Genomic DNA, 22006 nt, shown 5'->3' with positions numbered 1-22006 from the left:
GCAAACTGCTGGGGATCAAATCCTGACTCTACCTCCTACTGTGTGACCATGGGCAAGCTACTTCACTTCTCTGTTTTTGGTCAAGCTTTCATACCTCTCTGGTCTCATCTAATTCCAGTGGCAATAAAGCAGTTTCATCAGGTGGAAAATGGAAGTAACAAACCCATAGGGATATTGTAAGAACTAAATAAACTAATGGATGCAAAGCGAATGGAATGGTGCATGGAACAGAGTAAGTGCTCAAACATGTTAATAGTTGTATATGTATTATTTCGTAGGCCTAAGTAATTCAGAAGTTAAGGTCTGCCTGGCAGAAATCAAGACTCAGAGACAGGGAGAAGAGAGAAAGGGGGAGAGAGCATGAGCCTGACTTCATTTTGCTTATTTGTTCAGCAAATGTTGACTGGGTCCTCGGCCTTCTCTGTTTCAGGGCCAATGCTGATGACCAAGACAGAGTTTAGCCCAGCTCACATCCATCAGAAAATCTTTGGGTGCAAGTGACAGAAATTCAACTCAAACCAGTTTGGGATAAATGGGAAATTTTAATAGCTCATATATGCAAAATCCTGGCATGATGGCTGTGCAGCTGGCCTCAAGAGTACTGGAACCAGGGAAGTGAATGGCAACAGGACTCTCTCACTCCATCTCTTCTTTGCCTCTCCTTGGTATCACTTTTATTCTCCCCTCCAGGGTGGGGAAATGGCCACAGACAGCGCCAGACCTATTTCTTCACAGCCTCACCACGCAAAAAGAAAAGGCTTCCTGTCCCCAAACTCGAGATCCAAAAACCTAGGGAAGGACTCTCATTAGCCTACATCCTGTTCCAGGTGTGACATAATGATTGGCGAGTGAGCCATCCCTCAGCCAATCACCGAGAGGGGTACGGGGCGTGTAATCGAATGGCAGCTCCCATTCTAAACAAGAGAAGGGGAGCGTTTCTGAGCTCCAGTAAACAGTCTCAGCTAACCTTGGCACTCTTTTTCCTCCTATGGCTGGAACCTTAGAACAAGGAGTCAAGTGGTCTACAAGACAACAGGACAATGGTTGGGAAGTTTGGTCTCCCCAGCCCAGCCAATCACGGGTCCCTACATTACACCAGGCACCCAATTCAGTCTTTTTTAATGAATGACTGAATTAACGCCCTGTTCCCAGAGGCTGTCCTGCGACGGCCCCACTTTCACAGACCCTGAGCCAATCAGGAGTGAAGCGGGGATAGGGGTTCCGGACACCTGTGGAGGGTGTCACAGGGTGCACACACCTGTCCCAACGGACAGCACCTTTAGGGTAAGAGAAGAACCTTGAAGACCCCGCCACATCGTAGGGCGCAGTTGGGGGCGGGGCTTCCAGGCCAGCATTTTGGATTGCACCATCTTCCATCTGTTAGAGGGGAGAGCCGAGAAAGTGCTTCTGCATCTTCCGCCAGCCCTTTACCACTCCCTGACCAAGAAGATGATGTATTTGCTTCTCTAACAGTCACACAATTTTCCCCTTCGCCTCATTACGCCTCACAGCTCCACGCAGACACACATTTCGGGCTGCCCACCACCACCACGCAGTGGCTCGCCCCAGTTTGACGCATTGCAGGGAAGGCCGGACCAATCGGCACCGCGCTCTCATTTCCGCCGTCGCCCGGGCCCAATAGCGGCGCGGCTCACACAGGAACGCGTCACGCGCCGCCGAGCAGTGCCCCTCCGCCGAGGAGAAAAGTAGAGTGGGCACAGGGGGCGGGGCGCGCGGCGACGGAAAGTAGTCCCCCGGCGGGTGCGCGCGCGCGCGCGGCCGGCCACAAACCCAGCCCCGAGCGGGGTGGGAGCGAGAGATCCGCGGGCCCGGCAGTGCGAAGAGAGGCGCGGAGGGATCCGTGGGACCCGCAGTGCGGCGGCGCGCGGACCGGGCGGGGCGGGGCGCGCGCGGCGGCCGTTGAGGGACCGTTGGGGCGGGCGGCGGCGGCGGCGGCAGCGGCGGCGCGCGCTGCGGGCAGTGAGTGTGGAGGCGCGGACGCGCGGCGAGCTCAAGCTGCTGCAGCTGCTGCCGCCGCCGGAGGAATCTTGATCCCCGCGCTCCGGACACCCCGGGCCTCGCGATGGTGAGTGAGGCTGAAGGGCCGCCGAGGCTGGGGGCTCTGAGGTGGGCGCGGCGGGGCAGGACCCCCGAGAGCGCGAGTGGAGCCAGAATGGGGGGGGTGTTTGGGCCCCGGAGAGCGCCTCTGGACCCCTCTCTGCCCCACTATCGAGGGCATTCGAACCCAGAGCGGGACGTTTGGATCCGAAAAGGGGGTTGGGGCTTCCAAAAGCGACTTTTAGCACCAGATGGGTTCTCTGGCCCCCAGAAGGGGCACCTGAGCCCTCCAAGGGGGTATTTGAACCCAGGATGGAGCATCTGGACCTTCAGAGGGTAAGGGCTCTTGGACCCAGGATGGGGCGTTTGGTCGCTAAGGTGAGGTGTTTGTATTCCAGGGGGGCGAGGTAAGAAACATTGGCTAGGGAAGGGGGTGATTTGTGCCCTGATAAAGGCTTTGGGTCCTGAGAGGATGCAGGGAAGGGGGATCGGAGGGAAGCCGGGCTGCTGGGGAGCTCCCCGAGAGGGGGCCGTGGGTAGCTGTGCCTGGACGGGGGGAGTGCTCCTGGAGGGGCGGGGGGGGGCCCTTCTACAGATCAGACCCTTGAGGGGAGAGAAGGAGGTTCTCCAAAGACCGACAGTGCAGAGGAAGGAGGAGGAGGGTGAGATGCAAGCTTGGGGAAGAAGAGCCTGGGGTGGGTGGCAGCCGAGGTTAGGAGATGCTCTGGAAACCTGCAGGGACTGAAGAGGATTGGGGTCGGGGAAGTGGTTAAAAGGGAATGGCGAGCTTGCCAGTGCTGGGGGGACAGGGGGCCTCGTGGTTGATGTGGGGGGCAGCCAGAGAAGGTTCTGCGGTTACTGGTGGGTTAAGGCTATTGAACTAGGAAGGGAGGTTGGGTTTGGAAGTGCAGAGTGTTGTGTTTGGGTCCGTGAGGAGGTGGCTTTCCGAGGTGAGGGGTGGGAGAGGACTTTGGCTTGGGTGGTGTGGGAGGTGGGGTGGAAGGAGATCTGGGGACGTGTTGGAGAAAATGAATGGCGGCTGAGGTGGGCCTCGGGTTGGAGGTGGATGTGGGTAGCTCCCCGGAAGTTTCCAGGGCAAAGCTGGGACAAAGACTGTTCAGTCTGGATGGGGGGTGGGCTGCAGAGGCCGGAGGGAGTGGCTCTCGGGTCCCCTTCCCAGAAAGAATGAAGCTGGGCAGAAGGCAGGGCAGTGGGAGCAGGTGGGCGGAGTTGTTCGGGCCCCTATGGCGCACTGACGCTGTAGGAAATGGGGGTGGGAGATGAAAGTTTGGGCTGCATCAAACGAGCCAGCTTTTTCAGCCTTGAACCTCACCCGCTCACTGTCCCTTTCAGACCAAGAGAGCTGTTCTTTCCAAACAGGAATGCTGGTTTTCTCATGGTCTCCAGCTCCACGCACCGCTCTGCATCTCCTCACTTGTGCCAAATGACAGTGCAGTGCAGTGTGGCGTCGGTGACAATCGGATGCCTGTTCCTGTGGCCTCGGGGTGGGGACTGCAGAGCTTGACTAGAGGAGACCTCCAGAAGGACCCCTTCATCAGCCCGAGGGCCGCTTGTTCTGTTCGGGGCCCTCACTGAGTGCTTCTGTTAATTCACACAGCTGGGGCTTTGAGAGAAAACCAGCAGACTAGTTCTTTCCCGGTCCCTGCTACCCACAACACCCCTAGCCCCCCAGGCTCAGCCTCGGGACCGGGCGCAGCCATCATCCCTGGCAAGGCTGGGGAGAACAGGCCGCCGCTGCTGTGTATCAGATCTCATACTTGCTGACACAGGCCTCATGGCTCCTCTCACCTCTCCCCCATTTTCCCCCAGCAGAACCTTGCTAAACGGGCACCGAATCACTGGCAGGTGCTAGGAGGCCCCCCGCCTCCCAAATAGGACCCGAGCTTTGGCCCTACTAGTTTCTCTTTCCATTTGTAATCGGCAAGGTATGGGTGGGTGGGACAAGTCACTGCTAACTGGCCTTGGACTTTGGCCTGAGCTCTGTGGCTCCTCCTTGGCCCGGGTGAGGGGCCCTGGCCTTGGTTTCTGAGCTCATCTAACACTGCTCTCTGGCACTGGCTGGGGGCTGGGGCAAGGCAGAGAAATAATACCCTCTTCCCTCCCCCACCCCAGGATTATTTTTTTTTCCTTGTCCAGCTCCTTGCTGGAGCCTAAGATGAGGGACATGGAAGCAGGAGACCAAATGGGTTATTTTGGAGACAGTTGTTGGTGAAAGCTGAAAATCTTCAGCTCAGGAAAGGGAAGAAGCCCTGAGAAGGGCTCCCCAGCGGTGATCAGTTTCCTGGGCAGCAGCCATGCTTTGAGATCTCTAGCTCGGAGCTGGGACCTTTCCTTCCCCAAGCAGGGGAGAGGGTCTCCTAACAGGGAGGGAGAGAGTGTGCGATGGGCCCTACAGTCAGAGCCACGCCTATTTGCAGTGACCCCGTAGGAGTGTGGCCGAGCCTCTCTGCGCCTTGCAGCTTGGTGGTCGGGAGCGGCAGACACCGGCCTTCAGAGCCACTCTGGGCCATTCTGCAGCCTGTGCCAACCGCCTTGCCCGCAGCCCCTGCCCCTGCTGCCTGAAGGTGGTGTGGTAGGGGCGCGGAGGTCCCCGACTGGACTAGCTTTTTCTATCCAGGCCAGGGGAAGAGGATGAAAGCAGAGGGGATGGCGGCCCTGTTCCCCAGACTGCTGCTCTCCCGTCTGCCTCCTCCCCTCCCCTCCCCTGGCATCACCTGGCCTTGGTAACCAGAAGCCCATCCTCTGTTCTCACTTTCCCCCAGCAGCTTCCTCGGGTGTCAGGACCTAGGGGATCGGCTCCGGCTTCTTTACCCGTAGAAGCCAGGGGAAGCGGAGGAGCAAGGGGCTTGTGGGCCTGGGGCTGCCAGGCTGGCGTTCAGGAGCCCAGCAGCCCTGGGTCTTTTCTGAAAGTGATGCAGAAGTAGCTCCATTTGGCCTCCTAACCTTCCCTTTAGACTTTGGACTTTTCCAGAATGTGCATGTGTGGTGTTTTTCCTTCTCTACCTTCCTGCTTCCCCCTCCCTTAGCCATCTCCCCTCTGTCATCATCACTTTGATTTCCCCTCCCATTCTGACTATTTGGGGCTTGGCCTAAGTTTCTCTTCCCTTAGATTTAAAAAAAAGAAAGAAAGAAAGAAAAAGGACATTTGAGACCTGTTCTAATGTGATCGGTCTTCATATTTGGGACAGGGGTGGGGGGTTGTTGCTAGCTCTGGAAACGTTATAGAGAATAATGCAAATACACACAATGGCATGCATCAGTTTGGGGGGCTCTCAGAGTCAACGCTAGGAGCCCCTTTCCCCTAATTGTGAAAGGAAATAAAGGAAGGGGATGGTGGTCTGGGGAGAGCGGTGCCTTTTTGGCAGCATTCACAAAAACCAAGGAAAATTCCTTTTTTGATGCTAAATGTTGGGATTTTGTTCCCCTCATGGCTGCTTCCCCAGAGGATCCCTATGCCTGGCTAGTTCCCAGCACACCAGTGTGGGACAAGCTAGCCTTTGCTTCTCCTCTGCCCCGCCCCCAAGCCCCGCATGCAGTAAGGGCTGCCTGCCACCGTCCTAACGAACAAACGGAGCGGCCAGGGCCGGAGAGGGTTCAAAACTGCAGTGCAGTGGGGGAAGCTGACTTTAGTCCTCCAGCCTCTGCCACCACTGCCTGCTGCAGTCCCCTCCCTGACACCCACCCTTCCTGCCCAAAAGAAACAGCGGAATGGTGCCCCGTGCACACGAGAGTGGGGGGCTGCCCCCTGCCTGAGCAGGATTCTGTTAGGCACTCGGAGCGCCTCAGAGCCACCAGTTAGGAGAATTGTTGCCAGTTGGGTCCACTGTGCTCGGACCTAGTGCCTCCAAATCGGTGACATAGAAACTAGCGAAGAGCCCCCAGACATCTTCCCTCTGCCCTACCCAAGGACTGGCCTGTTTTGGTTTGGAGCCTTCTAGAGCTGCTTGATTAGGCCTCTAGGGCAACTGCTCCCTTCACTCAGCCTCTGGGGCTCCTGTGCTATGATGGCGCAGCTGGGTTGGGTCTGGGGCAGCCCTTCTTCCCGCCCACCGTGGCTCCAGAGCACTGGGTTGGATTGGAGACCTTGGAGTCTGGGCGGTGTAAACAGGCCCTGCGTCAGGCTGGTCTGGGTTTCCAGCCCACCTTAGTCCCCAGCTTCCTGGACCACCAGACTTTATCCCAGACCCTGGCTCTGGCATGACCTCCTTTGCCCAGGTACGTGGGTGCCGTGTGGAACCAGCCTCACCAGAGGGGGCCGGGCTGAGCAAGGATGTGCCAGCCTGTGACTAACTTTCTCCTTCCTGCTTTTCCAGGCTGACCAGCTGACTGAGGAGCAGATCGCAGGTGAGCTTGCCTCCCTCCCTCCCCTCCCGCTGCCACGGGAAGTCCTCTGCATCCCCAGCCAAATCTTACTCCGGCGCAGAGGGACCAGGAGGAGCGTGTGACAGATAAACCTGTTGTGTATAAGAGCACACCACCGCCCCAGTAATACCAAACCTCACAGTCCTGAGCCCGAAACTCACCAGATGGCAGGGCTGGTTCCTCTCCTGGCCATGGCTCCTCGGGGTCTTTTAATCAGTGGCTGCAGGGTGAGCCCGACCCCTGCCGGTTAGGTTCAGAAGGTGAGCTCCCTGCCTCACTGTGGGGCTGCAGAGCTCCTGGCCCACTTGAGGAGCCGCCCAGGAGATGGCTCGGCAGGCACTCCCACCTCCGCACTCACGTTTGCACGCGCTTGCACTTGCTTTCTCCTGGGCCAGAAGTGCCTTCCCCCGGCGGTTTGCACTGACGGGCAGCTCCTTCTCATCCTTCGGGTCTCGGCTCCAATGTCGCCTTGGAAAGGACTTCCCTGACTCCCCTCTCAAATAGACAGCTTTCCTTTACTCTCCATCAGGTCACTCTGTTTCCTTCACAGCCTTTCTCTCTATCTGAAATTATTTTATGATGTCTTTACCTGCTGTATCTCCTGTCACTAGATGCGTTCCTTATTTGGGGACTTTATCAGTCCCTGCTGTATCTTTGGTGCCTAAAACATAGTAGGTGCTCTGTAAATTTTTGTTGGCTAAATAACTAAAATGAATGAACAAAGGAATGATCACATATTTCCCAGTAAGCTAAAAGAAATCCTTGAATCCTGTCTAATTCATTTTTGTAGCCGCACTGTCCCCTAAAGCCCAGGAAGTCACAGCTGCAGGAAGTACTGTGTGTTGAACAGGTTTCCCTGCCCCCCGCCCCAAGACGATGCACTGCCTGAGGACAGAGGCCGGTTCCCAGTTAAGCTCCACAGCCACGGGCTGGAGCAGAGTAGCCCCTGGGCCCCGCAGCGACCCAACCCCAGCTTTGCTGTCACGTTCAACACGCCCCACGTGACTGGTACTGAAGGTCCAGCTTCTGAAGTGGGAGGAGACAGGGATGGACTCGCCTTCTCTCCTTTCCTCCTCCCCCCACACTTTCTGCTTCTAAACTTTGGCCCCCGGTGGCTATGGAGACCCACTGAGGAAAGCCAGAGAACCCCTTGTCGTTTAGTGATCACGAGCGTAGGGTGCCCACATGACCCCCTCCCCCAAAGAGCAACAAGGCCTCAGCACAGGGCGGTGGCAGCATCCCCAGGGAGACACTTAACGCTTCTCCAGGGCCCAGGGGCTCGGCTGTACGTGTGGCTCCTGCCACACTCAACCCCCCGCTCTGCCCTCGGGTAACACAAACACACGCTCCACGTCACATCCCCGCCCCGTCCCCATTAGCAAACTGTCCACCACCTCACCCCAGCCCACGCCCTGTGGGAATAGGCTGCCAGGCATCTGTTCTCAGGGTTTGGGGGTGGGGAGAGCCAGGTGCCGAAACGGGCCCAGTGGGAGGGCAGGAGCCACGCGCTTCTCTCCCGCTCCTGAGGCGTCCCCAGCTGTGGCCTTCCCACTCAGTGCCACTAGCGCCTCATCCTCCTGGCTTGGCAGCCATCCCTCTCCTTCCGTCCCCCCACCTACCCCACGCATCGTCCGTCAGCCGTGCTCTGCTGCCGGCCACCCCCAGACTCCACCATACACAGCGCTCGGCTCCTCTGGAAACCAGGGAACTGGGCTGGCGGTACCAGTCAGGAGGGATGCCGTGCCGCCCAGAGGCGTCCTGCACCTCTCCTTCCCTTCCTTTCCCAGCCAGTTGACCTTGGCTGGCATACTTCAGATAGAGACTTCCCACGGCTCTCATCCCCTCCATGACGTTGGTCCGTTTCATCATTTGAGGGAGAGGCTGAAGCCAGGGACCAAGAAGAAATGTAGGAAGGTCTAAGGCCTCTGTCACCCATTTTCCCCTCTGTCCCCACTGAGCTAGGGTGACAGACAGGCAGCTTTGCCTGGCACAGGCCAGGTGCTCAGTAAGTGTTGACTGAAAGAAGGAAGGGTCCGGCCCTGAGTACAGAGGCGAGAGGCTTGGGCTGGAATTGAAGTCTTGTTCTGGTTTCTTTAGGTGGGCCTGACTCTTTCGGCCTGTCTCCCAAGGTCAGGACTTCCCTGTGTCCTCAGCCTCTGACTCATTGTCTTTCTTCTCCCAGAATTCAAGGAGGCCTTCTCCCTCTTTGACAAGGATGGAGATGGTACCATCACCACCAAGGAGTTGGGGACAGTGATGAGATCCCTGGGGCAGAACCCCACTGAAGCCGAGCTGCAGGATATGATCAATGAGGTGGACGCAGATGGTGAGCCCCATGGAGCGGGTGGGCAGCCCCACTCCCGGTCACCCTCACGACCACGAGGAACCTTCCTCTGGTAATGGATGAGCCGGTGTCTCCTCTGCCAGGGCTCCGGGCTCGTCTCCCAGGGCCCAGGCCCAGAGCATCCCTGCTCCCTTCCCCACCTTGCAGGGAACGGGACCATTGACTTCCCGGAGTTCCTGACCATGATGGCCAGAAAGATGAAGGATACAGACAGCGAGGAGGAGATCCGAGAGGCCTTCCGTGTCTTTGACAAGGTGAGCAGGCCTTTCCCAGAGTGGCTCTGGGACTCCGGCAGAGAGCAGAACAGGTGGCGTCCCAGGATGCCCTGTGTAACGGGAGTCAGAACTTCCAGGAGGCCCAGGCCCCAGTGCCATCCCCGCTGCCGACTTGCTCTGCCACCTCAGGAAGCCCCCCTGCCCCTGCTGAGTGTGGGTGACTTGACAGTTCCTGCACTGTGGCCCCCAGGGAAGAGCCAGGCGAATGCCTCGAGCTCAAAGCTTTTGTCTGTCCCCTGACACCCAGGATGGCAATGGCTACATCAGCGCCGCAGAGCTGCGCCACGTCATGACGAACCTGGGTGAGAAGCTGACCGATGAGGAAGTGGATGAGATGATCAGAGAGGCTGACATCGACGGAGACGGCCAGGTCAATTACGAAGGTGAGCCGACCCGGCCCCTGTCTCTGGGCCAGCAGCAGGAGCTTCTGGAACAAGCCCCCAGGTCGGGGCGGGGTGCGGGGTGCGGCTTGGGGCTGAGCCCTGCTCGCTGGCTGACCTCCTCCCTGTCTGCCTCCACAGAGTTTGTACAGATGATGACTGCAAAGTGAAGGCCCCCGGGCAGCTGGTGATGCCCGTTCTCGATCTCTCTTCCCGCGCGCGCATCTTCAACACTCCCCTGCGTATCCCGGTTCTAGCAAACACCAGTTGATTGACTGAGAATCTGATAAAGCAACAAAAGATTTGTCCCAAGCTGCATGATCGCTCTTTCTCTTCCTCCCGAGTCTCCTTCCATGCCCCTGCCATCTCTTCCTTTTGCCCTTCCCCCTTCCATTCACATCTTCCAAGGCCTGATGCATTCATAAGATGAGCCCCCTAGTCCCCTTGTCGGGGGGGCCCTGCCCTCCTTCTCCAGCCCGGGTGGCTCTCGTCCGTCTTGGTTTGTTTCTTTTCATATGTCCTCTTATATTTTGGGTGCCGGGTGGCTGCCAGCCCTGTCCCGGGACCTGCTGGGGAGGGGCCGAGGCCCTCTGAGGGCCGGGCAGGAGAGCACGCCTTTCGCTGTTGCATGCGACCAGCCCTGTGATTCCCTGTGCCGATCCCAGCAGCCTGTTGGGGCAGGGGTGCCGAGAGAGGCATCGCAGAAGGGCTGAGGACGGGGCGGGGGGGCGGTTCCAGAGTTGTGGTGTTGACTGGATGTGGCCCAGGAGGGGGTCAAGGGGCGAGGGAGGCTTGGAAGCCGGCATTCTTTACCACTTGAGGAGGCCGGCTCAGAGAAGGGGCCGGAGAGAGTGGACGAGGCTCAGATGCCATTGGCTGCTCTTCTGAACCCATCTGATCGGCTTCCTGAGGTGGGGCTGAGCGGGGCTGCTCCCCGGACCCTCCTGCACGTTGTCCAGCCCGTGCTCCTGACGCGATCTCAAGCTGTCCTGTAAATACCTGGTGCTAACATCCCATGCCGCTCCCTCGTGATGCCCCTGCCCCCCCGCATCGAGGTCCCCTCATCGGAATGGACGTGGGGATGGCCGCTTTGTAATATGCTGGTTATCCTTTCTTTTTCTTCATGCCCCTTAAAGCTTTAATTTTGTCCAACACCGTGCTGGGCTAGCTGAGGGGTGGAGAGAGGGAAGATGTGCCCCACCACACTCTGAAGAGAACATGCCTGCAATAAAACAGTCCCGTCGGCCAGCTGCCCTGGAGGACCAGCGGCCACGGGCAGCTCTGCTTCCTCCGCCGGCCCCTCCCGCTCCCCTGTGGTGACTTGGCTGGCTCCCCGACCTTTGTGCTGTCTCTGTGCCCGCCTCTGCCCTCGCCCACCTGCCTGCCCTCGCACTCCCCGGCCGAGAGCATGAGCCGTGACCTTGCTTCTGATTTTCGCCTCTGGGACAATTCAGTCAATGTGGGCAGTTTGGTCATCCGGATTTTTTTTTGTTTTTTTCCCTGTTCATTTCATCTGCCCTCCACTCCCTCCCCAGCCCCAGGTTGATCAAATGGCTTTTCCTGGGACCTGCCCAGCTTTGAGAATCTCTTCTCATCCTCACCCTCGGGCACCCAACCTCCGGGGGACGGAAGGGGAGGGATGGGGCATAGTGGGAGACCTAGCCGAGAGCTGAGGGTTAGGGCAGGTAAGCGTTAGGCTGTGGATGTTTTCGGAGTGTTTTGGTTTGTTTTTTTTAAACCGGGCAATATTGTGTTCAGTTCAAGCTGTGAAGAAAAATATATATCAATGTTTTCCAATAAAATACAGTGACTACCTGACTCCGCTCTTCTACTCTTGTCTTGGTTAATGGGCTTGCCGCCTGGAGCATGGGCCTGGAGCCCTTCCCCGGAAGAGCCTGTCCTCCATGCTCGCTCAAGAGACTTGGCCTCAGCACTGCACAGCCACATTTCAGAGCCCAACCAGACGGCCGGGTGGTTGAGGGCAGGATTCTATCCTGGCGGCGCAGCCCGTCAGCTCTGAGTGCTCGCCATTGGACATCTTGGGACCTGCACGCGTGTGCGAGAGAGAATGAGCCCGCCTTAGTGGGGGCCTGTATCAGTCACACGAATGACTGCAAGATGAGGCCTGAGAAGGCCTGAGGCAGGTCCACTGCGTCACAAGAACATCCCAGTTTGGGGGTTGAGGGCGGCGGGCAGCATCAAGCTGAAAGGTGAGTGGTCACCTGGCTGCGTGGGGGTGGGGGAAGGAAAGGCATCATCCCAGAGAACAAGAAGGCAGGGTCAGGCCCTGGGGGCCTAGGCCAGGGTGGGGGGGTCTCGACAGGGTGCTCCGGCCAAGAGGTGACCAGTGTCAAGCGGGAACCCTGAGTGCCAAGTTCGAACACGCGGTGGGGAGAAAAGAGGCGTGATCCCGAGCTCACAGCTTCAGTCAGCTCCTGGAGAGGGCACACGACTAAGATTTGAAAGAAAAAGCCCCAAACAACTGCAAACCATAGAAAGCTCCTCAGCTTCCCTGAGGTAAGTGGGGAAGAAAAAGAAAGGAGGGGAGGCCCCACCCCCAACTACCAAACACTGGTCGATAGACGTCATCTAACATCTGAGCTGCTCTCACTCAACCAGGGGCTGGGCAGGAGGCGAGCAGAGACAGCTCAGTGGAGTAAAAAGACTTCTGCTCACCTTTACCCGGCCTTGGGAGGATGAAGAAGCCTGACAGGGTTCAAACTCAGGGCCCTTCCTGTGGCGGAAAGGAGACACATTTTTCCAAAGCCCCAGTTTCTCTGCCCCCTTTTTCTGCCATCTGGTTGGGGCTCGAAATTGGTGCAGTAAAGATGGTAGAGTGTTGTGGGTAAGAGCTCAGGGTCCGGGGCACTTAACTGCGTGCATGGCCTTGGGTAGACGGCTCTCTGCCCCTGTTTGGAAAGTGGGGCTGTGATAACACTGACCTCGGGACTTCCCTGGTGGTCCAGTGGTTCAGACTCCATGCTTCCACTGCAGGGGGCGTGGGTTCGATCCCTGGTCAGGGAACTAAGTCCCACATACCACGTGATGTGGCCAAGAAAACCCACTGACCAGGGCCAGCCAAGGATTGGTGAGCCCGCAGGAGCCAGGCCTGGGGTGCAGTGAGCGTCCAGGGGGCATGAGCTGCTCTCCATTGGGTGCTTTCTACTCCACGGGCTGTCTTCTAAGCTCTGCCTCCGTGATCTCATTGAATCCTTCAAGCAGCCATCTGGGCTGGGTGCTGTTAGTCCCCATTTGGCAGACTAGGAAACTGAGGCCCAGAGAAGAGCAGGAACTAGTCCAGGGTGATTAAGCAGAAAGTGAGAGCTGGAATCTGAAGCAGATGTGACCTGAGCAGTCAGTCCATGCTCTCAGCTGCCTGACTTTAGAGTAAATGGTCTTTTTTTTTTTTTTAAGATGATTTCAGGTAGGCCAGAGACAGCCAGTGGGAAGGCTAGGCTGAGGCTGGGGTCACAACGGTGGAGTCTGAGATGGGAGCTGCCTTCTTAGCAGCCAGGATACCTGTGGAAAATTCTGGTCTTATAGCTGTGAAGAAGATAGGTTTTGGTGACTCACAGGATTGGGCTCCAACCCAGCGTCACCACTGCAGTGTCTGTATACTCACTAAGCCTCAGGTCCCACCTCTGTCACTTCCTACCTGATAACCTTGGAGCAGTGACTTCACTTCTCTGAGCCTCAGTTTACCAGTCTGCAAAATGGAGCATAGTAATTGTCTCTCAAAGGAGGATCAGAAAATATTGTGCCGCTTTTTAGACATCGTATCATTTACTTCTCACCCAGGCCAGGTTGAGTCCTAATAAAATTTAGTACGCATTTATGACATGCATCCTCCCCAGTGGGCATATGAGCACAAGATAAGTTATCATCAAAAGCTGACAGGAGGGGGCTTCCCTGGCGGTCCAGTGGTTAAGACTCTGCACCTCCACTGCAGGGGCGTGGGTTCAATCCCTGGTTGGGAAGTTCCGGGAAGTGTAGCCAAAAAAAAAAAAAAAGAACTGAAAGGAATGGAGGTGGGGGTCGGGGGGGCAGCTAAAACCTCTAGCACCACACTTCTCGGAAGTGGGTGAGCTGGGACTTGAACCCCAGATTATTCGCATCCCAAATGCCCACGATTTTAACCACCGCATTGCTTTGCCTGCACTTCTCTACTGCCCCGTCATTTATTTTCCCCCTTGGGCCCTGTGTTTTGACTTTTACTTCCATATGGCCTGCATTATTAAGGCAGGGAGGGGCAAGCATCAGCTGATGCTTGCTGTGGGTCATTTCCAACTCAGGCTCACAGATCCTCTGGGCCAGCTCAAAACCTGTCCTGAGAAAATGACTACACAGGGGGACACATCGGGAAGTGCCCAACTGGGGCCCACTGGAGGGAAATCCAGGTTCCCCTCACCTCCCAGAGGGGAGCTCCAATGCAGTGGCTCTGGAACCACCTCTAAGTGTCATTCCCAGTGTGACCAGCAGGTGGGGCAGTGACCACAGAAGGCCCAAGAGCAGCTACTCCCGGGGACTGGCCAGGGTGTATGTGTGTGTGCATGCTTAAGTTCCATCTGTGCCCGAAAGTCAGAAATGAATCAAGAAATGAAGTTAAAAGTGCATCAAGTCTCCTTGAGGGAGACAGACCTGTTCCCAGCGTGTCACTTCTTGATCCCAACGCCAGACCAGAGCGGGCGCCTCCCTTTCACTGTGTTCTCAGTACATTCCACAGCTTGTAAATTTATATTTTTGTGGCTTATTGTAATACATATTTCTGTGATTATTAAATTCTCACCACCACTGAATTGTGAGCGAGGTAGGGCCAAGGCGGTGTCAGTCACTGCTATTTCCCCAGCAAGCACAGAGCAGCCGTGGGTCCAGAGCAGGCTCAAGGGAACGTGTGTTGAATGAATGAATGAGACGAAGGAAAGGAGGCATCAGAGGCCAGAGCCAGAACTGCGAGCACAACAGAAACACTCTTCTTTACTTGGTTAACTTTCTTCCAATCCTCAGGTCCTGGCTCAGCCATCTCCTCCTCCAAGAAACCCTCCCTGATGTCCCCCAAGACTCCACCCTTCACAACGCCCAGCCCTGCCCCCTCTGAACTGTGAGTTCCAGGAGCGCAGGGCCAAGGCTGTCTGTCCCTGCCACGTCCCCAGCGTCATAGGGACAAAACCTGACGTACAGTAAGCCCTCAATCAGAGCCTGCTGAATGAACGAACGGACGTCTGTGCTACAACAGGCTGCAGTGAGGACCATTGTGGAGCCTCAGACGCACTGAGAGCCCCTGAGAGCAGTGATTAAGTCTTCAAGGAGGAGGAATAGCCTAAAGCAGGAACTTGAAGGGCAAGGGAGCTTTTGACGGTTGGAGAAGGGGAAACACGTCTCATGGGAAGGGTGCGCTCAGCGAGCTAAGAGGTGGAGGCCCCAAAGGTCATGGGCTCTTTGGGGAAACCTCGGTTGTCTGCTGTGGCCGAGCAGAGAGTGTGGGAGTTGGCCTCGGGGCAGTGGGAGCCCTTGGAGCTCGGCAGGCAGGGGAGGAACCATTCAGACAGGACCTCCAGACAGGACCATGGCAGCCAGCGGAGAGGTTACCCGGGCAGTCAGGGGTCAGGAACCAGCCAAGAGAGGAGCTTCCAAATCATCCTGGAGGGGCCGAGGGAGTTGTTTGAAAACCCGCACCCTGGCAGACAGTGTAGACATCCAGGCCAGAGCTGGTGGGGCTCTAAGACAAACAGTGGGATGCAGAGGAGGGGGAAGATTCCTGAGATGTTAGGCCTGGTGGGTAAAAGCCAGCAGAAAACCAGCTTCAACACTTAATCCTCTCCTCCCCTTAATCCACATCCGAAAAATAGGACTGATAATGGCACTCACCTTGGGTGAGGATGCTGTGGGTTCTAAAGCCCAGCCCTGCCCTGCCATTCAGCGAATGCTGAGGCCAGAACTGACCCGCCTTCCAGGGGCAGCACAGAGAGAGGAGGGAAGCGTGCCTCCCACCCCCGGGGTCTTGCCTGGACAGGCAGCCCTGCCCCACCTCGACTCCTGCCTGAAACGCAGCCCCTCCATCCCATCCCTTCTGCACGCTCCTCCAGGGGCACCTTTGGGCTGGTTCCCACTGAGGCCGGGCCAGGATTGGTAACAAAGGCCGGACCCCACCTGATGTTTCTCGAACTGTTTTTTGGTTTGTTTTGGTACAAGTCAAATTTTTACTATTAAATTCAAGCGATAGGACTTCCCTGGTGGCGCAGTGGTTAAGAATCCGCCTGCCAATGCGGGGGACACTGGTTCAATCCCTAGTCTGGGAAGATCCCACATGCTGCAGAACAACTAAGCCTGTGAGCCACAACTACTGAAGCCCGCGTGCTAGAGCCCGTGCTCCGCAACAAGAGAGGCCACCGCAATGAGAAGCCCGCGCACCGCAACGGAGAGTAGCCCCCGCTCGCCGCAACTAGAGAAAGCCCACATGCAGCAACGAAGACCCAACGCAGCCAAAAATAAATAAATAAAATAAAATAAAATATTCTAAAAATAAATGAAAAATAAATTCAAGCGATACAATATTTCTCTGGCAAGACTGCTATAAAAGTTTCTAAACTTCCTCAATTTTTTTTTTCAGTATTACATTTTTTTTATTGTGGTTAAAATACCCATAATACAAAATGTACCATTTTAACCATCTTAGAAAGTACAATTCAGTGACATTTAGTACATTCATGACGTTGTACAACCACCGCCGCTATCTAGTTCCAGGACATTTTCATCACCCCAAAAGGAAACCCCATATGCATTAAGCAGTCGTTTGACCTATTTTTAACTCTCGCAGACACCCCTTCAAATGAAACATAATGTCTGGTGGGAAGAAGTCAAAGCAATGGAGAAAAGCGTTGTTTTCAAACAGCATTTGCCCAGATGCCAAAAACCACTACAGTAGCCACAACAATAACAACGGCAGTAACAGTAACCCATACTGTGGGCTTTACTCCAGGCCCTGTGCTGGAGTAATCATTTTCGGGGGAATCATTTAATCCTCAGCACGGCCTTGTAAGCTAAGTATTAGATTATGATCACCATTCTGCGCAAAAGGAAACCAAAGCAAACTCATCAGCCCAACAGTGATTTGAGCTAAGAAGCTAAAAAGATAGACCAGGGACTTCCCTGGTGGTCCAGTGGTTAGGACTCTGGGCTTCCACTGCAGGGGGCACGGGTTCCATGGCCGCCGCTATTGTCTTTATAGGAAGCTCATGCCTCATCTACTCCTCCAGCCCTCCCCAGGGGCAGATTTATTGTTTTAACCCTGAAGCCAAGTGAGAAAGGGGAACCCAGGGCTGGGGGTGAGTCTGGGGGGGGGCTTTCCCATTCACCTCCTCCCACCAGCAGAAGCACCACTTCCTTTCATGTTCACTCCTGGAAAACCCTTGCATTCTGTACCTGAGGGCAGGGGATGGCAACGAGAAGGGGGGAGGGGTGGATGGCTGGACATCACCCCAGCAATCAGAAGGGGAATTGAAGGCTGGAAATCACCCCAGAGGAATCCAGGGTGGGGCCGAGACTGCTCTGTGTCCCCAGCACTTGGTAGAGTCAGCGCCCACTATGTTGAATGAATGAATGAATGAATGACATTTGGGTGGCAGTTCCCAGGACACAGGCGGTGAAGTGAGGCTCTGAGAGGGGGCGTAGGGACAGGCACAGGACTTAGGTCTGAGTTCTTGGGCCGTCCCTGGGTTCCGTGCCTCCCACAGCTTCATTCCCCAGCTTCTCCCCCAGCCCAGGGCCCCACCATCCACATCTTGCAACTCACCAAGCCATGCAGTTTCCAGGCACCTGTCCAGTGGTGTCACCCACAATGCAACAGTCTCCCCTTCTTCACCTCCCCTGCGGGGACCAGGCCTCCCAAGTCTGATGGGGAATCAGAAGTAAAGGGAAGCAGGGAGCTTGTCGGAGAATCCTGGGCTCCCATGAGGCAGTGGCTCTTGGAGTGGACTGGGAGAGGGCAGGGCTGTCCGCTGGGGGTTTGGGGTGGGCATCCAGGGCACCCTGCAGTGAATGAGGATCAGAGCCAGAACCCTAACCAGAGCAGACCTGAGTGCACAGAAGCTGCTGGGAACTTTTCTGCCTTCTAAATATTTAGACAGCGAGATGGATAGGCAAAGCGAGGGCCAGACCAGGCCACCCAGGCCACCGGATATTTTGAGAGAACTGTTCTTTTTATGCTCCAGGATAATTGTTTCCTCTCCCTCTCTCCCTCCTCCCACAGCCCATCATGGCCACCCTGAAGGGGGAGAAATAGCAGCTGATCACCCCTCTGAATCCATGGGGTCAACATTCTGGCCGGCTGGGCTCCAGGATCCAGCTCTGGGCTTGTCCACCCGCAGCCACCGGTCAAGTCCCTGAATTTCTGGCTGCTGCTCTCGGAAGACAGGGCAGGAGATCACGGGGCAGATGTCAGCAGAGGGAGCAGGCTGTCTCGGACCCCACTTTGGACGGTGTTCCCACGGTGCTGCTGGATGGCTGTAGGACAGGCAAGGGTGCCCCCTGCCCCTCGCCCCAGGCTGACGAATGCACCCAGCTCCCATCCTTCCCCCCGAGAGAAGTGGGGGCCCTTGAGCCCTTCCTCCCCGAGGCCCGCTGGGAGAGGGACGTCTGCAAGTCGCCCTGGCCAGGCCTCAGGCACAGGCAACAGAACCAGAGCTTGAGCTGCTGGAAGACGGCCTTGCGGAAAAGGATGAAGACCCAGGGATCCAGGATGGGGTTGAAGGCATTGAAACGGAAAGCGAGGAGGTCCCCCATCTCACTGCTGTCCGGGGCGATGGCCTGGGTGAAGCCGTGGATCTGAGGGCAGAGTGAGGGTGTCAAGCAGCACCCACGAGTCCTCTGCCCCCACCCACACCCCACCCTCGATCCCCTCCCCCCACTTGCTCACTGGTAGAAATGAGGGAGGGGTGGCCTGTCCGAAAGGGAAGGAAATAAGATAAGATGAAAACTAACAAACAAGTGCATCTGGGGAGCAGAGGGAGAGAAAGCCCCAGGAGACAGCCAGCAAAGCCCTAGAGACGGAGAGATGGGGCGGTAGGGCTGGGTCCCAGGGCTGTGTCTGTGTGTGTCCAGTTCCTGAGTCCTCTGTAACCCCCCAAAGGTTTGACGACCCTCAGATCTAGCCCAGCCCTTGCGTTTTACAGAAAGAGAAACCGAGGCCCAGAGTATAGACAGGATGACTGGGTGCCACAGGACCAGGGTTGGCCCCGCTGCAATTTGGGAGGGGCAGGGCAGGAGTTCCTGCAGGAAAGGGGCGAGGCCAGGAGATGCCAAGGGCAGACCCATGGGTGGGGCTGGGGAAGTGGGAAGCACGGTGGCAGGGAGATCAGACTCTGGCATCAGAGGAGCCCAGGGTGCAGACCTGCCTGTGTGATCATGGGCAAAAGGCATCATCACCTGTCCTCTGTAAAAATGGTGACAGGGCAGAGACTTCGTCACATTTCTTGCTAAATGCTTGTGGAATAGATGCATAAGATCATTTTGGAGATTATCGGAGAAAGGATTTCTAAACCACTGAGCACAGGGTGGACAGAGAGCAATGAATGGCGGATCTTATTATCATTGTAGGGGTAGGAGAAGGTTGGTGGGGGGTGGAATTGGTAGGGTTGGGGGGCTAGAGATGTGGAAGGGGGAGACAAGAGTCAGAAGGGGTCAAATGGGGCAGAAGCAAACGGGGAGACTTCTCCAGCAAGTTGGGAGTTGTTTGACCCTGGACAAAGCCTCTCATCTCTTCGGGTCTCAGTTTCCCCATGTGTGAAATAGGTACAAACGATGGAGGATGGCGCTGGGCTCTGCCTTCCTCCCCACCGCCCACCCCGATCTGCCGAGGGGACTCACCGTGAGAGGCAGGGAGCACACGGCCATGATGCCCGTCATGAGGGCCAGCAGAATCAGGTGGTCAACCTCGTCTTCGCCCGCCCGGGGGCTGGGGACCAGCGAGCCGTGGTGGCGCCTCTGCTGGCGGTACATGCGGCAGAGGCTGAGGGTGACCGAGCCGTTGCAGAGGAAGATGGCGGCCACCAGCAGGGCCACGAGGCTGGCGTAGGCCAGCGAGAATGCGCAGCCGCCCAGCTCGGCCGAGCGCATGCGGATGAAGCACCAGCTGCCCGGGCAGTACTGCTGGTGTTGGCCCAGGCCCAGCAGGGGCAGCGAGCAGAAGACGGCGCAGAAGGCGTAGATGGCGGGCAGCGCCAGGCGGGCGCGGCGCGGCCCGTCCAGCCGGGCGTAGAGGTAGGGGTGGCTGAGCGCCAGGCAGCGCTCCACGGCCATGGCGAAGAGGATGAGCGTGGAGGCCAGGCCGAAGAAGGTCATGGCGAAGGCGAAGGCATCGCACAGCGCCGGGCGGCCCCGGGCCAGGCCCAGCAGCGAGCTGTTGCGGGCGTAGGCCGCGAACACCACTGGACTCAGGAAGCACGTGCCCAGCAGGTCGGTGACCGCCAGCCCGGTGACCAGCACCGCGAAGGCCGAGGGGCGTGACCGTCGCCGCGCCCCCAAGATGCCCAGCGCCAGCCCGTTGCCCACCACGCCCGCCACGAACATCAGGGCGCTGGTGGCCGGGCCCACCGAGTCCCGCACGTACGTGAGGTTCTGGCACGAATCCGCCATCCCCGGCCTCCCGCGGCCGCCCGGGCCGGAGGGGTCCCCGGGGTGGGAGGTGGCGACGGAGGGGAGCCGAGCCGGATCCGGCCCTGCGACGCCCACCACCGCGCTCCCCTCCCCGTGGTCCTCGCTGCAGTTGGAGGTCGGGGGGAGGGAGGGTCCCAGCCAACCCACCGCAATTCTTGTGCGACTATTTCTCTCCCCTCTGTCTTCCCCAGGCTCTGGTACTCTCTCTCTCTCTCCTTCCCCTGTTTCTTTCCTTCCCTACATCTGTCTCTCTGTCTAGTCTTTTCCTCTTCAAGCCCCTAGTTCTTTCCTTCTCTGTCTCTGTCTCTTGCTGTGTCTCTGTCTCTGTCTCCTCCCTGGTCCACCCCCTCTGCCTCCCTCCCTCCCTCCCTCTCTCCTGACAGCCGTCCATTCCCTTCTCCGCGTTTCTGCTTTCCCAGCCCCTCCTCACTGCCTGCGGTCTCTCTCAGCTCCTCCTCTGTCCCCTCGCTCCTTCTCCAGGGTCGTGCTGGCTGGGTCCCTCTCCGAGTGTCAGCTTCTCCCTCCTCCCCTCCCTCCTCCCTCCCTTTCTATTCATCTTGCCCGCTCACCCCGGCTTTTTCATTTCCTCTTTCTGCCCCACGTTCCCCCGCCTCTGCTTTCCCCAGAGGGTCCTGGCCTCCGTCCGCCTTCCCTGGCACGCTCCCTCCATGCCCTCTCCCCAAGACATCCATCTCCCGCCTCCCCCTCCCCCTCCCTGTGTCCCCTCACGGTCCCCATCACCGAGCCACCTGTCACCTGGCACACTCAGGACTCTGCCAGCGTTCTTCCCTTCCCAGCGTCGGCCGGGTGGGGATCACCTGAGTCATCATCACCCTGGAGTTGGGAGTTTGCCAGCAGGGACCCGGGCGGGACCTGAGGGGCACAGCTGACCAGTCTGCAAGGCTGTCTGGGGTGGCTTCTGGCATCTATTCTGGGCTCAGGCCCCACGGGGTTAGAACATTGCCCAAGGATTGAGAAATGACCAGGAAATTCCTGCCTGATGTAGTGTTTTCCAGGCACAACTGAGCTTGCTTTTCCCTGGACACAGTTCACTCCTTCCATGAGACCAGCCCCCACCCCATCCCGCCAGGATTTCCACTGCTCAGCATCAAAGGGGAGCACCCTCCCGCCCTCTTGCCTCTCACCCTAGCACTCCCAGGCCTCAGGCCAAGCTCTGGTGACCTTGACTTCAAAGAATAATATTTTAGCCACAGACAGCCGTCCAGGGCTCCAGCACTGCTGTTCCTTAATTTCTCCCACTCCTCTACAAACACATCACCAGCCGCAGAGCCGCCACCCTACAGCCAGTGTGAGCAGCCTGTGTGTCCCAGACGCCAGCACAGCGGTCACCCGTCCCTGTTGCCACTGAGCCTGTGCAGCCTCCCAACCCATAAGGGCCAGATGGGACCTCAGAGACCTTCTCAGACACCTCTTATTTTTCAGGGAGTCAGTTTAAGTGCAGAGATGACAAATTCAAGATCTCACTCCATTTGACTGGAGTTTCTGTCCCAGTTCGACCACCTCCTTGCTATGGGATAGTCCCAGGCCAGGATGAGAGAAGCCAGTGGACCTCGGTTTCCTAATCTGTACAATGGGCTTCATGGGCCTGGTGGCCGACCATGGCCAGTGGCCCATCCCAGACCCCTCTTTGTAACAAGGAGAGAGCCTATGTACATACCGTATCCCATCCAAGGCCAGGGAGGATGCCCCTGACCCCAAGGACTGGACGCTGGGCAGCTACAGACTTCCCCTCTCCGTCGCCATGCCACCCCTGCTTCCGTGACCACAATCCCCTCACCCCTCCCCCTCCTCCATCTCCCTATCACCCATGCCCAGCTGGTACACCCAGCTTCCGCCGGGATGGATGCCCCAGCTCCAGCCACACCAGGGGCTCCAAGAATGACCCTTCAGCCCCA

The 22006-nt window shown here is 57.4% G+C and overlaps 2 protein-coding genes across 7 annotated transcripts; one reads left to right on the top strand and one right to left on the bottom strand.

Annotated features, from left to right (window-relative positions):
* Window positions 1–1759: 1759 nt before the first annotated feature.
* CALM3 (calmodulin 3) lies at window positions 1760–11258 on the top strand. Its single transcript, XM_032613712.1, has 6 exons — window positions 1760–2086; window positions 6393–6423; window positions 8624–8767; window positions 8933–9039; window positions 9308–9443; window positions 9582–11258. The coding sequence occupies exons 1-6, from the start codon at window positions 2084–2086 to the stop codon at window positions 9608–9610; spliced, it is 450 nt and encodes a 149-aa protein (XP_032469603.1). The 5' UTR covers window positions 1760–2083; the 3' UTR covers window positions 9611–11258.
* A 4809-nt stretch (window positions 11259–16067) lies between these two features.
* PTGIR (prostaglandin I2 receptor) lies at window positions 16068–20411 on the bottom strand. Of its 6 annotated transcripts, none has more exons than XR_004347138.1 (4): window positions 19302–20411; window positions 17730–18260; window positions 17230–17327; window positions 16068–17092 (listed from the first exon to the last, which is right to left on the bottom strand). XR_004347138.1 is itself a non-coding variant. In XM_032614854.1 (2 exons), the coding sequence occupies exons 1-2, from the start codon at window positions 20067–20069 to the stop codon at window positions 17874–17876; spliced, it is 1155 nt and encodes a 384-aa protein (XP_032470745.1). In that variant the 5' UTR covers window positions 20070–20411; the 3' UTR covers window positions 16068–17873. The 6 variants fall into 6 exon arrangements, 1 of the variants encoding a protein (XP_032470745.1); XR_004347139.1 differs by having other exon boundaries at window positions 16068–17019; XR_004347137.1 differs by having other exon boundaries at window positions 16068–17019; window positions 17230–18260.
* Window positions 20412–22006: the final 1595 nt, after the last annotated feature.

This window comes from Phocoena sinus, chromosome 19 (assembly GCF_008692025.1).
Source record: "Phocoena sinus isolate mPhoSin1 chromosome 19, mPhoSin1.pri, whole genome shotgun sequence".
NCBI classification, from domain to species: domain Eukaryota; kingdom Metazoa; phylum Chordata; class Mammalia; order Artiodactyla; family Phocoenidae; genus Phocoena; species Phocoena sinus.
Note: the sequence above shows the minus strand (reverse complement) of the source record. Positions and strands in the feature narration are given on the sequence as shown.

What these genes read in the sequence shown, in the direction of transcription:
- CALM3 (XM_032613712.1), top strand. An exon ending in GACTGAGGAGCAGATCGCAG is followed by an intron (nt 6,424 to 8,623) that starts GTGAGCTTGCCT and finishes TTCTTCTCCCAG; the next exon opens with AATTCAAGGAGGCCTTCTCC. An exon ending in CCTTCCGTGTCTTTGACAAG is followed by an intron (nt 9,040 to 9,307) that starts GTGAGCAGGCCT and finishes CCTGACACCCAG; the next exon opens with GATGGCAATGGCTACATCAG.
- PTGIR (XM_032614854.1), bottom strand. Translation starts at nt 20,069, where the DNA reads ATGGCGGATTCGTGCCAGAACCTCACGTACGTGCGGGACTCGGTGGGC. An exon ending in TGTGCTCCCTGCCTCTCACG is followed by an intron (nt 18,261 to 19,301) that starts GTGAGTCCCCTC and finishes CTCTGCCCTCAG; the next exon opens with ATCCACGGCTTCACCCAGGC.